We start from the raw sequence: 16287 nt of genomic DNA on the forward strand, positions 1-16287 counted from the left end.
CCGGGTGGAATGAGTGTGCTTCAGGGAACTACACACACCAGGCACAAAGGCATGATGTTGCTGTGTGGCCTTGAGAACACAAGCCAACTATGGGACAATGTGGAACCCCCGGGTGGTGCAAACGGTTAATGCATTCAACTAGAACCTGAAAGGTTGGAGGTTCAAGTCCACCCAGAAGTGCCTTAGAGGAAAGGCCTGGCGATCTACTTCTGAAAAATCAGCCATTGAGAACCCTATGGATCACACTTCTACTCTGCACACATAGGGTCGCCGTGAGTTGGGGCTGACTTGATGACAACTGGTTTGGCTTTTTGGATGGGATAATACAGCTCAAGCTTCAGATAAACTCACTAGTGAATAAAAATAACTCATTCAGAACCCTTGGGCCTTGTCTTAGTTTCTTAGTGCTGCTGTAACAGAGGTACCACAAGTGAGTGGCTTTCAAGAACAGGAATTTATTTTCTCAAAGTTTAGGAGGCTAGAAGTCTGAATTCAGGCCACTGACTCCAGGGGAAGGCTCTCTCTCTGTTGGCTCTGGGGGAGGGTCCTTGTCTCAGCTTCACTAACTGGCTGTCCTCGGAGGTCCTGGGCTTGTAGACTGGTCGGCCTCTGTCATCTTCACATAGTTTTGGTCTTCCTTCTGTGTCTACGTTCTTCTGGGCCTAATCTGCTCCTTTTAGATCTCGAAAGTGACTGACTTAAGACATACTCTATACTATATGGACTCATTTACATAACAAAGAATATCCTATTCCAAATGGGATCATGTCCACAGGTATAAAACCAAAGCAAACCCATTGCCTTCCAGTCATTCCAACTCATAGAAAGCCTGTAAGACAGAGTAGATTGCCCCACAGGGTTTCCAAGGCTGTAATCTTTACTGGAGCAGACTGCCACATCTTTCTCCCATGGAGCAGCTGGTAGGTTTGAACCACTGGCCTTTTCAGTAAGCAGCCAAGTGCTTAACTATAGCACCACTGGGGCTCCTATCCACAGGTATAGAGGTTAGGATTTACAACACATGTTTTGGGGGGACAGATGTCAACCCAGAACGGGCCTCAACTGTGGAAGTGCCAGGTGTGAGCCCTTGGTGTGGCATGGGGTGACAGAGGTGCGGTCCCGAGCAGAGTGCTGGCACATGGTAAGTGTCTGGTATATGGTGACTCGGCAGTAAGAGTATTAAATGGCTGGCTTGAAACATCGAGTGACGATTACGAGAAGGAACAGACCGCCCATCTGTAGCCAGCCACTCTGTATACCCTGCCTCCACTGGCCCTCCCAAGTGACCCGTGAGGGGCAGGACGATGCTCACCAGTGAAGAAACTGAGGGTCTCAGGGGTAAGTTGAGACTCCCCTGGGGAGCGAGACAGTGGCATAGGGCGCCCCCCAACTTCCCGGAGGCAACAGCCTACACTGGCTTCGGCAAACCGCGATGTTTTATTTCACACTGAAATTTTCATTAAGCTTCAACCTGAAGAGTTATTCAGAAACCAGTTGCATCAGTAGAGAAGTGCAGGGGGTGTGGACCATACTGGGTGACGCCGTCAGAGGGGGGTGACACCAAAATGACTGTCTATAAAATTTTTGTGCAGCAGCAATTATATTTTTATAAACATGTCCTTGTAGGTAGTTATAACAACAAAAACATTTTTCTTGAGCCCAGCTTGTATGTATCAATATACCTATGAGACTAAAACTATGCTATTCTACTTGCTGAGCCATCTAATGCGCTCCCATCAGAGATGTCATTATTACCCAACTACAATGATGCCTTGAATCACATGGTTTTGTTTGCGCATGCCACGAGAACGCGCTGCTGTTTTCGTTGTTTTTATAGTTGATGATTATGTCAAATTTTCTGGTGTTTTAGCTACAGTATTGTGGTAATTAGTATCTGTGAACCTGTATCAGTAACTTTTTTGAGAATAAGACAGTAATTAGAAGAAAAGGAGAAAAATCAAAAAAGCTTCCACTCAGTTACTAACAATGTTGTAACTAATAATGTTGTAATTCAATGTAGAAAGATTTTACAAAACAATTTTGTGGTTAGTATTCATATAATGTAAAAAATATTATATTTAAGCAATTTACAATTACATTTATCACATATTGTTCCATGATTAAAATTGATAATAAACATTACTAAGGATTCTGTATTGTCTGGTATGGGAGGAGGTCAGGGTGGGGGTGACACCATGAGTTACTTACCACACTGGGTGACACCAACCCTAGTGATACCACTATCAGAAACCTCTTCTATAAAATTAAATCATTAAAAACCCCGCAGAAGGTGAACTGTTCCCCCAGAGATGCCTTCAGCCATAAAAGGAACTTTTTACTGTTAAAGGGAAGCTCATGCTCAGCCCTCCCACGCCTGCACAGTATCTCCTCAGAGTCTCCCTGTGTCTACATCCCTCCCATCATCTTAACTTTCTCAGCAGAAGGCTAATATTATGGGGAGGGGAAGTAGCATGGGGTCTGGGGTCAGAGAACCCTGATTTCATCCTGGCCTTGCCCATGACCAGCTGGGGGACCAGGGCCAGGATAGCAACACGTACGCATTGTGTTCATTGCCCAGTTAGCAGCAAAAAGCACGCGTTCAATACATGCCTAACCTCTCTGAGTCTTGATTTCCTCATCTGTAAAATGGTCATAATATTGATATTGACTGTACAGTGTTGCTATGAGAATTCAGTGGGATAAATGCCTGTGAAACAATACACCTGTCTTTGTTCCCTAGTGCTGCCATAACAGAAATACCACAAGTGGGTGGTTTCAAAGAACAGAAATTTACTTTCTCACAGTTCAGGAGACTAGAACTCCGAATTCAGGGCACCAGCTCTAGGGGAAGGCTCTCTCTGTCCACTCTGGGGGAAGGTCCTTGTCTCAGCTTCTCTAGCATTCTTCTCAGTGTTTCTTGGAGATCTCCACGTGGCATCTATTTTTCTACCATTTGTGCTTGCCTCTCCGTGCCTGATCTTCTCTTTTATACAGGTTGTCCCCGACTTACGATGTATTCGAGTTATGAGGAACCACACTTAAAGACCATCCTTTTTTTATGATTTGTGTATTTTTTAATGTATGTATGTATTGAAACATATCTCTAAGTTTATATGTAATGTTTCCAACCCCCAAAGACAAATAAAGATCATATTTATAAAGATACTGACAATCAAAGGCAATAAGAATGGAAAGTAAAAAAATAAAATAAAAGTGATGTATCCAACTTATGTCAGAACCAACTTGGAACAGAACTCGTTCATAAGTTGGGGACTACTTGTATCTCAAGAGTGGTTAGGTTTAAGACACACCCTACACTGATATGACCTTACTAACATAACAAGGAAAACCCTATTCCCAAATGGTATTACACCCTCAGGCACAGGAGTTAGGATTCTAATACATATTTTGGGGGGACACAATTCAATCCATAATGACACTATAAATGACTCTTCTCATTGATGAAAGAGACTTCAGGGACTCATTAGATTGTACAAGGAGAAAAACATATCCAGCCTCTGAGGCCGCAGCCCACATGGGAAATGTACCCCATTTGGGCTGGGCTCTCAGGGCACAGTCCTGGTGTGGTGACCGTGCCCTAGGTCCCAGGCCATGCAGCCAGGACAACCTTTCAACTACCTGAAGAAAGCTGCAGGCAACGTCCGCTCTGCCAGCAGCTCCTTCTGTCAGGACAAACTTATTTTTCCTCTTTCAGAAGACGGGCCACTCACCTGTAATGATGCCATTCTTCTCCAGGGGCTCCTGCCAGCTGACCTTCAGAGACGTGTCCAGAATCTCTGTGAAGCTCAGATGCCCCACAGCTCCTGGTTCTGGCAATTAAAAGCAAAGCGATCTGTGTTAATACAATAACCTGGCTCTCCTTTGATCGATCTCGTGTGTGTGTGGTGTGTGTGGTGTGTGTGGTGTGTGTGTGTGTGTGTGTGTGTGTGTGTATGTGTGTGTGTGTGTGTGTGTGTGTGTGTAAGCTTCGTGGGAGGGAAGTGGAGAGCCAGGGCCAGGGCCCACAGAAACCTGCAGGAAACCAGTGGAAATGATTTTCTGCAGTTGTCACCCCAGCTGCATGAAGAACTGAAGAGACTGCGGCGGGAGGTTTGCACACACTTATTCTCCATGGTTCTTCTTGATCTAATCTAATTAGAACAATCAGGTCGCCTGGAACCTGGGAAGCTACCACTTGCATCGAGCTCCCTGGATGCACATTTGCAGCCATTTGTCTGGCTTGTGTGGGCCATTAGGGGTTTTGAAAGCCAGAGTGGCAAGCCTGGCCCAGTGGCAGGGCCAACCACGACTGGCCATCCAGGTGACACTGGCCGGCCTGACCCAGAATTCCAGGCTCGCAATCACCTCTCACTCCAGTCTCCAGCAGGGCAGGGCCCTGGCTTGAGAAAATCCCAGCAAAAATGCATTTCTCTCTCAGGAGTGTCTTTGCCCTACAGCTCTCCTGCTACTATGGAGGGCAGAATGGTCAAACACTGGTGTCAGGGCTGGATTTGAGACCTGGCTCCATGACTTGCGAGCTGGGCAAGGATTTAAACCCTCAAGCCTTCATTTGCTCATCTGTGAAACGGGGACACTTTGCAAGGTTATGGTGAGAACCAAATTCAATGAAATACAAAAGCGGTCTGCCAGTCCCTGGCACCATGAAAATGCTCAATGAATGCGTGGTTGTTAGTTACCACGGAGTTGGCTCTGACTCATGGTGACCCCATATACGAGAGAACAAAATGTTTCCTGGTCTAGCCCATCTTCACAATTGTTGGTATGCTGGAATCCACTGTTGCAGCCACTGTGTATTTTGAGTGTCTTCCAACCTAGGGGGCTCCTCTTCCCGTACTATATCAGACAATATTCTCAATGAACATTAGCTGCTATTATTATTACTAGTCATTAGCAGCAACATCATTTCATCAGAACATTAGATGAGCTTCTTGTCACTTTGAAAGGCAGCAAAGGCCCAAGAGTCTGAAGCACAAGTGACAATTGCTCCTCAGGGTCCAGGGGTTCTACCAGCCCCTACGCTTCTCCCTCCCCTGCCTCACGGCTGTGGAATTCTAGGCCCAGGTCCAGTAAACAGGCTGCTCAAGGACACAGAGCTACGGGGGGGTGGCGGGGGGGTGCACACTCAGTCCAGCCCTATGGTCTCCCAGTCACTGCAGAGGGAGCAGGGCAAGGACCAAGTCACTGTGAGTGGACACAGGACACCAAGCAATTCTGCCCTCCTTCCCTCTCCAGCTCTCCCAGGCATGGTGTCCTTGATGGCTCTGACCATAGGTCCCATCAGGCCTGACCAGCTGCTAGGTGTGGTGATGGGAGCAGAGAAGAGAGGGGTGCTCTGGAGGGGGCTGGAGTCCTAGGACCCAGTAGTGGACAGAGGCAGGCAGGGGAGGGATGAGAAGTGGGCTCCACCATCCACAAACTCGGCACTGGGTGAGCCTGGCAAACACCTGTAGCCCCATCCTTTTAAACCACAAATGTAGCTGTTAGCTCGGATTTGCTCAGCTTTCCCTGATGCCACCTTGCAGACATGGCTCCCCATGTTCTCTCAGTAAGGAGCCCTAGTGGCAGAACGGTTAAGTGCTCAGCTGCTAAACAAAAGGTCGGCATTTCAAACCCACCCAGTGGCTCCTCGAGAGAAAAGACTTGGTGATTTGCTCCTGTAAAGATGAAAAACCTAGGGGGCAGTTCTACTCTGTCATATAAGGTCACTGTAAGTTGGAATAGGCTCAGTGACTCTCAACAGCAACAACAAGGGCAAAGGGAGTCCCTGGGTGGTATAAATGGTTAACGTGCTCAGCTAACCAAAAGGTTAGAAGTTCAAGTCCATCCAGAGGCACCTCGGAAGAAAGGCCTGGTGATCTACTTCTGAAAAATCAGTTATTGAAAACCCTATGAGTCTAGTTCTACTCTGACACACACAGGGGTTCACCATGAGTCAGAATCGACTCAATGGCACCTAACAACACCACCACCCCTCTCGGTACCCACTCCAGGAGAAATGTAAGGGGAACAGCCAGGGAGGAATGAAGCATGGGATGGCATGGAGGACTGAAGAAAGGGAGGTTTGAAGGCTGAACAGGAGGCCGAGGAGGAAGAGAAGATGAAGGGAGAAGGGGCAAGCACTTGATTCATTCCACACGCATCTGTAAGTGTGTCCCCTGCACCAGGCCAGAGGACACTGGATTCTACTGAAAGTCCGTGCCATGGGACACCTTGGGGACATGCTTAGAAATGCCACACTGTGACCCTTTTAACAATAAACAATGCAACGCCTCAGCTGAGAAAGGAGCATGCAATCAAGGTCCTTGCAAGGTTCTTTCAGGACTCCCACAGTGCAGCCCACTCTTCCGAGTTCCTGTTCCGGTGTAGCACAGATGGCAGATGTTCAAGGTGGATTCGATATCTTGTTACTCAATTGGTGTTTGGCTTCGGCCTCTGAACACGACTTGTAATTTAGAGAAAATGGTAACAGCCTCGGAAAATACACCCATCTGGGCTAAACTTTCAAAAGACTTTTTATGGATGAACTCAAACACACTGATAAATTCTACTTTTCCAGTATGGAAGACGATAAAATAGAACGGCTGTCAAGACCATCTCGTCCTCCCCCAATTCTGAGCTTGCAGAAAGACATTCTGACGGATTTTTGAGCTGCCTTGTTCTTTTCTCGATCGATGAAATAGCAAGAAAGCTTTTTGCTCCTTTTATATGCTCAGTGTTTCTGCTTCCTGGATCCCTGCCCAAATAGGCTGTCCTCTAACTCTGCTGGAACCAGCTGGCAATGCCTAGGATTAAAATTTATATTCTGTTTCCTCTTTGCTTCCCCCTCTCCCCCACCCCAACCAAGTTCTTGTTTCATTGGAGTTCTGGAAAAGAAAGCTTGCTGGATACAGAAATAACTACAGCACCAGCACCTAGAAGCAACGGAAGCTACATCTACAGCCCTCAAGAGTCCAGAGTTTTCTTCTGAAAGGCTATGCCCCAGCGTAGACTTCAACCTTACCTTCAGCCTTTCAGTGCAATATTCCACATGTAGAAGGATACTGTGCCCTTCTACATCAGTTAAATAGGTGCTCTGCTTATGAAAAGATGGTGGTACTGTTAGGAAATTCTAAAAAGATGACATCACTTCTAGTTTTCTTAATTCCCAAGAAAGGACCCTTTTCATTCTCTAACGGTGTGTCTAACTGCATTTAATTTTCTTTTTCTGGCTACAGAGCTTTATAGATACATGTTTCCTCATAGTTTTTGTTTGTTTGCTTCTTTGTTTAACTGGCAGGAACAGGGCTTTTTGGTAAAGAACTAAGCCAATAGTCTTTTCTCGTTTATTTGAATATGTTCTCTTCGTTTGCCTTTTTTTTTTTTCTTTTGGTTTGTTTTTGTTTTAATAAATGCCCTTTGAAAAGTAAAATCTGATATCTAGTCAGACCCAGCTTGATTTGATCTAAGCCACACCTTTGCCTCTTCTTTAAATAAAGTACAAGAAAATATCCTAATTAATAAAGACCTATAGGGTCGCTGTAAGTCAGAATTGACTTGACAGTAACAAGTTTGGTTTGGTTTTTATAAAGGGTACATAGTTCCCTGAATGGTGCAAATGGTTTGTGCTTGACTACTAACCTAAAGGTTGGCAGTCTGAACCCACCCTGAGGCATCATGGAAGAAAGACCTGGCAATCTGCTTCAGTAAAGATTACCAACAAGAAAACCCCATGAACAGTTCTACTCTGTTACACACAGGGCCACCATGAGTCAAAATCGACTCAAAGGCAACTATCAACAACAATTACTAAGTCAAATGCGATCCTTTAAAAAAACTTATTATTATTTACATAGTATTAATGGGCCTTCTAGAAACCCTGCTGGCATAGTAGTTAAGTGTTACAGCTGCTAACCAAAAGGTCAGTGGTTGTAATCCACCAGGCGCTCCTTGGAAACTCTATGGGGCAGTTCTACTCTGTCCTATAGGGTCACTCGCAGTCGGAATCGACTCGACGGCAATGGGTTTTTTAATGGGCCTTCAAGGAGCCCTGGTGGCGCAGTGGTTAAGTGCTTGGCTGCTAACTGAAAAGTCAGCAGTTTGAACCCACCAGCTTCTCTGCAGGAGAAAGATGTGACAACCCGCTTCCGTAAAGGTTACAACCTTGGAACCCTATGGGGCAGTTCTACTCCATCCTATAGGGTCAATATAAGTTGGAATCAACTCAACGGCAATGGGTTTTGGTAAAAAGGGGATGCTTGGTAGATGCTCCCAGAATTCGCTGCCATCCCCCAACCACTCCTCTCCCACCTCATCTACAAAGGTAAATGTTTTAGGTTGTGTGTTCCTACCAGGTGAGTGGAGGATGCACCCTTTGTCTAAGCAAGACCCCTTTCCCTCTTCCCAAGGGCCAGTGTGGGCCCTCTGCTGGCCTCACTTCACTCTTATCCCAAAGTTGAAGCCCCTAAACCAGGTTACTGTGCGTGGCTGTGCTGAGCCCAGCAGCCTTCTCCCTCCTCTAAATCCTCCAGTTCAATTTGCCCATCTGATCCCCAGTACCCATTGACCTACTGCCGTCAAGAGAATTCTGACTCATGGCAACCCTATATGACAGAGTAGAACTGTCCCACAGGGTTTCCAAGGCTGTAATCTTTACAGAAGGAGATCACCAGGTCTTTCTCTTACAGAGTGTGGTTGGTGAGTTCGAACTGCTGACCTTTCAGTTAGCAGCCGAGCACTTAACCACTGCACCACCAGGGTTTCTTATACTTGATCCCCTAAGTGACTTTATCTATTTGTCTTTAAGATAAATGACTTTAAGCTCTATGGACCTTAGACCTCAGGGATTCTGAGGTTGACATGATTTCAAATATTCCTATCTGTGGTTAGATCACATATTCAATTATATCCCCTAACCTTTTTTTTTTTTTTTAATAAGATCACAGTCACTAATTGCTAGGGCTTTCACATTTAATTCGTCTGTCTCTCTCCTGCCCACTGGCCATGTCCAGTTAGATGGCCCACAGGCACCTCACACTCAATGTGAAGTCTTACCTAGCTCTCGCAAGTCTTTTCTACCTCTCTTACTGGGCTACCACAGCCACTTCTTAGACCTCCTTCATCGATGGCACTGACTTTAGTCATGTCTATGTCCTATCTAACTAGACTATGAACGCTAAAGGCAGAGGGGTTGTGCTTATTTGTCTTTGCAAGGCCTTCCAAACCCAGCTGGCTACCTCCCACCTAATAGGCATTCTACAAACACTTGTTGCATGTGAGTATGTGTGCATGTTTGTTACGGACAGCATGAAAGGTTAGGAGGTCAAAGCAGTGAGTTTATAGGGAAAGGAAATAGGAGCTAACTGGGCAACTCAATGGTGCAGCGGGCTCCAGGAGTTGTCTACTTTGGGTAAGGGAGAACTGAGCATATTCATGGGCTGAGAGGAAGAAGCCAAGGGTACAGATATTGAAGGAGAGGGTTGGTATGGAAAGGGACAGAGGAAGTAGAAGGGAACAGGATGACCAAGGGCCCTTGGAAAAGATCAGAGTCTTTGTCTGAGAGAGGAGTGAAAAGGAAGAAGGGGAGAGGACAGAGGGAAATGCTAAGATGGAAGGGAAAGAGAGAGGCTCATCTTGGATGGCCTTGACCTCTCTAAATGGCATCTGCTGCTGAGAGTCCAGTCAAGCCCTGGTGGTACAATGGTTAAGCATTCAGCTACTAACAAAAAGGTTGGCAGTTCGAACCCACTCAGCGGCTCCGCAGGAGGAAGACATGGTGATCCACCTCCATAAAGATTACAGCCAAGAAAACCTTATGGGGCAGTTCTACTCTTGTCACATGGGGTCACCATGAGTCAAAATAAACTCAGCAGCACCTAACAGCTAACAACAATTACACCACACAGAGATAACTACCAAAATTGTGACATATTCCCTCCAACATATTTTCTCAGCTCATACAGTTTTATGAAAATAGATATTATAAAGTTTAGATCTTGTATAATTTTGTATCCTATTAATTTCACCTGACATTATATCATGACCATTTTCCCTCAAAAATTTTGATCCTCAAAATTAGTTTTTAATAGCCACAAAATATTTCATATTGTCAATCCATAATTTTTTCAACACTCCCCCTTTGGAACATTTGACTAATTTTCTTTTTTAATTACTAATAACTGAGTGAACCTCCTTATATACAAAACTTTGTGCACATCTGTGATTATTTTCTCAGGATAATTTCATTAGATAATGTTTTCCATATGAGTCAGCTGACCTGAGAGTAGAGAAGGAGCTGGTTTGAATTGACCAGATGGAGACAGTGGGAGGTCAAGGGTCTCAGAAGTGTTCCAGTGAAATATTGCTGGGGAGGGTCGGGGGAGGGTTGCAAGACAAGAGAATCCAGAAGGGTCGTGGAAAGAGGGATTAAGGAAGGAGGAATGGAGTAGAAATTGAAATCTGGGTGAAGAGCAAGTACAGCAAGAATATATGACTGTCTTTAAACCAAACAATATTTTAGCTTATTTAGTAAAGAATGTCCACATTGAACATCACGTTCTTTTGAAGAACTACCTATATAGGATCAAATTGACAACAGCAGCTCGAAAGATTAGATAGGAAGCTCAGTGGGCAGTGAGTTCATGTTAATGGGGGAGGAACAATTCACAAAAAGAGGATGAGAATGGTTGCACAACTGGAAGAATATAATCAATGTCACTAAATTGTACATGTGGAAATGGTTGAATTGGTGCATGTTTTGCTGTGTATACTTTCAACAATAAAAAAAAAAAGAACATATGATTGACAACAAACCTGAGACTGAAATATCCATCTCCTGTCCCCAGAGCTGCTTCTTCTAGCCAAGGCCTCCTGTCATATCCCAAGTATCACCCTCTGCCAGGCATTACTCCTACTATTCAATGATCTATCTGCCTGGGGCAAGCAGACTGTGAGCACTCTGAGAATATGGACCTTTCTAACGGTCCATCTCTGCCTGGCCCAATGCTGGCCATCTCAGGGGTCCATACCTCTCTGTGACTGGCTTATGGCCAATGGGCTGATAATGAGAGAAAGGACAAGTGTATACTCACTATCCTCATGAGTCCAGATGAGCTGAGGCGTACTTGGAGGACCATCCCCTGGGGTGGTGAAACACAGAACAGACGTGAAGTACGCGGTAAACTTCTTCAGGTTGGTGATGTACCCGTGGTGGACGCCATGGAAATCTGGAGCAATGGTGACCACAGTGAGAGCCTCAGGGATGTCCACCGGCCAGGCTAGAAGCTGAGATGGAACAGGGTGAAAAAGAGAACATTTTAAGTGCTTCAAATTTTTTTAAAATAATTTATTTATTTTTTGTTGTTGTTGAAAATATGCCCAGCAGAATATATATCAATATAACAATTTCTACATGTACAATTCAGTTACAATGATTACATTCTATGAGTTGTGCAACCGTTCTCACCCTCCTTTTCTGAGTTCTTCCTTCCCCATTAACATAAATTCACTGCCTCCTAAGTTTCCTACCTACTCTTTTGAGTTGCTGTGGTCAATTTGATCCCATAAAGATAGATCTTAAAAGAGCACAATGCTCATGGCAGACATTCTTTCTATTAATTGCATTTCTTCACTCTCAACTGTCTATCAGAATTTTATTTTGAAATGTATACATCCTCAAAACACTCAAAATCATAGTTAAGAAAGTTCTGAAATCCTGCAGCTCAAAATCTCACTAAAATGTTGAGTTTGAGAAATATCTCATAGATTATGATCTATAAAAATGTATTTTATACATGTATATATAAATATCTACTTTAACTCATGTTGGGATAATGGACACCCCGTAAAACCTTTACCTTCTCTTCACTTAAGCATGTTTCAGAATATATACATTTTTTAACAGTAAGGAATAAATATGGTACCATCTGTTATTCAATGGAACCAGTGTGATGAAACATAAATACAAATATTTTTCCCGTATAGGCATGTATTCTGATTCAAGAAGAAGAACCTAATTCAATAGGAACAGCCTGAATTATTTATAACTTATACCACACTTGTGTCCTCAAAAGGATTTAGGAGATTGGCTATCATTTTTAAGAAATAAAACATATCTACATATTCTAAGGAAAGCCATTTTAATGTTCTGGCAACATTATGTATGTGTGACTAAATTCCTTTGACACCAAATACCACCAGGATTAATTAAGTCTGAAAGTTGACATGCTGCAGGACAAAATCTTGTTAATATAGATCAAACCAATAACTAAGCCATCAAATGAGCACTCCACTCCTGCCAATGAGAGTTGACAGCAGAGTCAAGAAGGCAAAACCATCTTGATGGATCAATATAATTTTCTTTCAAAAAACGCTTCTGACTTTAGCTACCTCTGGGGAAAAAGAAAAGGCAGGGCAAATTTCTAGATTCTTCTTCCTTTCTAGTGAAAAACAAGTGTTTTAGTAAGTTGAATCCAAATGGAGAAAAATGAATCTGTGTGTCTAAGGAAATAATACCCTCTGGATCTGAAACTTTGTGTAAGGAAACTGGATGGCATTCATTCTCCGTAAAGATCTTCCCAGAATTTACCTGCCATAAGGAAGATCTGTAAATATGCTATAGGTAAAATTCAGGTAGGCTCTGAAATGTAACCAGAAAAACTTGAGCTCAGAGGTAAGATAAAGTATACTTTTGGAAACTCCATCCAACTACATCTGCGAAGGTAATATATTCTGGTAACTAGTGACGAAAGGATGTTAGATGGTGGGAATTTGTCTGTGTCTCTAATTCAGTCCAGGAAGGCACTCTGAGGAGTCCCTGGGTGGTACAAATAGTTAACATGCTTGGCTGCTAACCAAAAGGTTGGAGGTTTGAGTTCACCTAGAGGCACCTTGCAAGAAAGGCCTGGCAATCTACTTCCAAAACATCAGCCATTGGAAACCCTATGGAGCACAGTCCTACTCTGACACACATGGGGTCACCATGAGTCAGAGTCGACTCAATGGCAACTGGTTTTTCTGAATCAGCTGGTTCAGTTCTTCAATCAGAAATCTCCATAAAGTAGGGAGGGGAAAGAAATAAATACCCCTACTTAACCACTTAACCCTACTTGATGGAAATATTACTGGAGTAGATCCAGTCCCCGTGGCTCTAAGCCTGAGTTCTTCTGAGAAGGCTCCCTCCAGGAAGCAGTGGTTTGTACAAATGCTGATTCCAATCAACTAAGCTATGTCTCCCACTGGTTACTTTGAAATGAATGGTCTTTCTCCTAGGAAATTGTTCTCTTCTGTATGAACCATCCTCTTGATAACTAATAATTTGTGTTTCTGAGCCCGTAGAGCTGATGACAAGACCTTGAGTAAATAGTGACCCTGAGGAGGTCAAGACGCTCTACAATAGGCATACTCCCCATTTGCATCACAAGATCCATGATATACCCAGACAGTCACCCTAAGAGGCTGTAGACCAAGACCAACTACCTTGTATCCCTGGTTGATGCCGTTGATAAACTGCTGAGGTGGAGGGTTCCATAAGAACTGCACAGTCGTGGAGTTCACCGCTTCTGTCTGCACCTTCTGGGGGGGTGCGGTGGGCACTGTTCCAAGGGAATCATCACGGAAGACAGCAAACAAATGGCAGGAGGCACAGTAGGGAGGAGAGAGGAAAAAGAAATCCTTAGCTGCCACTCACGATTCACAGGCAATTACAGCATTGGGAGCAAGTGTGATGAATGTTTTTGGAAGCCAATAGTGGTATTACAAAGAAAGAGAATTGGGCTATTTCTCATTTTCTGTTGGAGAATTCTTTAATGTGTGGGTAGAAAAGAGGCCTGGATCATCTTCTCCTTCCACAGGTGAGCATTTTCTATGGATCGGAGATGGAAAACAAGTAAAAGCTTTCTCTGATTTCTTTTTTCAATTACCCACTATTTGAAATCAAGGCAAAGTTTCACCTAGAACCCCCCATTACATACCATTATGTTTCAAGCTAAATTATCCATTACAAGGAAAAAAAAAACTATCTCCCCCTTCCATATGTATTATTGACCATAGTCATGTTGTTTATCTGTTTGAAGATGAAATTTCTACTTGTCTGTCACTAGGGGCAAACATTTTTGAATTTTCTAATGGTTATGCATTTCGTCCACCACCCTGTCAGTTTGTCGTACCGTGGTGGCTTACATGTTGCTGTGATGCTGGAAGCTATGCCACCAGTATTTAAAATACCAGCAAGGTCACCCATTTTGGATGGGTTTCAGTGGCACTTCCAGACTAAGACACACTAGGAAGAAAGGCCTGGTGATTGACTTCCAAAAATCAGTCACTGAACATCCTATGGATCACAACAGAACAGGTTGTGATTTGCTTGCTTTGAACATGTCATCAGGAGGGATCAATTGTTGGAGAAGGACATCATGTTTGGTGAAATAGAGGGTGAGGGAGGCCCTTGGTAAGATGGGTTGGCATAATGGTCACAATGATGGACTCGAACATGCTGGTAATTGTGAGGATGACGTAGGACCAGGCAGCGTTTTGTTCTGTTGTACATAAAGTCACCAATGAGTCAGCATCAGCTTTATCTATCTAGCTAGCTAGCTAGCAAGCTATTTATCTATCTATCTAGCTAGCTAGCAAGCTATTTATCTATCTATCTAAGTTCAATTATATACCTGAAAAACATCCTACCTTCAAGGAATTCACATTGTAGGGGAGATGCTCATGGAATTTTAAGCAGGTAAGTTAATCTACAGAGCAGTAAACACACAGGGTAGAGCTACTGACTCAGCCATAGGAAGGTATGGAAGGCTTCCGATCAGGAGACATTTGGACAAGGTCTGGAAGAAAGGGTAGACCTTTGAAGGGGGAAAGGACTTGAGAAAGGCATTTTCAGCTGGGAAAATAGAATAAGCAAAGCCATCGGATTATGAAAGCCTGGCAAATGGAGAGAAAATGGTGAGCATGCCTAGACACAGGGTGTATGGAGGAAGAGGGCTGACTAAGGAGGTGAATAGGACACATTGGGGATGGCCCACTATGACAAACACAGTGGTTGAAACTAGACATGGTAGGCAATTGGGACCCAGAAGTTTTTTGAAAAAGGCAGTGATGTGACTTGGGTAGTTTTTAAGGGTGATAACTCCAGTGGCATGTGAAGAGGGGACTAGCGCAATGGTTGTACCTCAAACTCTCTGTAAGGTAAAAAGAAAGGTCATGGCTGGCTCTCTAGGAGCTTGCTTCAATAGCGAGATGCAGAAGCCCAAAGGATTCTTCGGCTCAGGGTTGAGAAATTTAAAGACGGGGGTCTACCAGCACGGAACCCTGGTTCTCATCCTCAAAAGTCCATCTCACTAGCAGAGTTAAAATAAAAACTTAAAACTCATCTAAGCTCTTCAAGCCTACCCTTCATATTATGCTCTCTTTACCCATCTGCTGTTGACTATGGCTGTGATGCCCTTTAGTTCCTCTCTCCATAGGTCACCTGCCTTACTTCCCACTTCCCACCTGTCTTGGTTATCTAGTGCTGCTATAACAGAAATATCACAAGTGGATGGCTTCAACAAACAGAATTTTATTCTCTCACAGCGTAGGAGGCTAGAAGTCTAAATTCAGGGTGTCAGCTCCAGGGGAGGGCTTTCTTTGTTGGCTCTGGAGGAAGGTCTTTGTCATCAATCTTCCCCTGGACTAGAAGCTTCTCCATGCAGGAACCCCAGGTCTAAAGAACGCACTCCGCTCCTGGTGTTGCTTTCTTGGTGGTATGAAGTCCCCCACTCTCTGCTCTCTTCCCTTTCCTTTTATCTCTTGTAAGATAAAAGGTGATACAGGCCACACCCCAGGGAAACTCTGTTTACATTGGATCAGGAATGTGACCTGAGTAAAGGTGTTACATCCCACCCTAATCCTCTTTAACATAATCTAATCTTACCTCATTAACCACAGGCAGAGATTAGGATTTAAAGCACAGAGGAAAATTACATCAATCACAAAATGGAGGACAACCACACAATACTGGGAATCATGGCCTAACCAAGTTGACACATATTTTTTGGGGACATGATTCAATCCATGACACCACCTGTCTCAATCATCTAGTGCTGCTCCAACAGAAATACCACAAGTGGATGGCTTTACAGAGAGAAATTTATTCTCTCACAGTCCAGTAGGCTACAAGTCCAAATTCAGGGCATCAGCTCCAGGGGAACGCGTTCTCTGTTGGCTCTGGAGGAAGGTCTGTGTCATCAATCTTCCTTTGGTCTGGGAGCTTCTCTGCACAGGAACCTCAGGTCCAAAGGACAC

At 44.1% G+C, this 16287-nt stretch overlaps 1 protein-coding gene across 1 annotated transcript in view; it reads right to left on the reverse strand.

Annotated features, from left to right (window-relative positions):
- SDK1 (sidekick cell adhesion molecule 1) overlaps positions 1-16287 on the reverse strand; it is an 819863-nt gene that overhangs the window by 241365 nt on the left and 562211 nt on the right. The window contains exons 17-19 of the mRNA XM_004385956.1: positions 13474-13589; positions 11088-11280; positions 3732-3830 (exon numbers count right to left, since the gene is read on the reverse strand). Of these exons, the coding sequence (XP_004386013.1) occupies positions 3732-3830; positions 11088-11280; positions 13474-13589 (408 nt within the window). The remainder of the gene's footprint in view (positions 1-3731; positions 3831-11087; positions 11281-13473; positions 13590-16287) is intronic.

This window comes from Trichechus manatus, unplaced genomic scaffold (assembly GCF_000243295.1).
Source record: "Trichechus manatus latirostris isolate Lorelei unplaced genomic scaffold, TriManLat1.0 scaffold00151, whole genome shotgun sequence".
Lineage (NCBI taxonomy): Eukaryota > Metazoa > Chordata > Mammalia > Sirenia > Trichechidae > Trichechus > Trichechus manatus.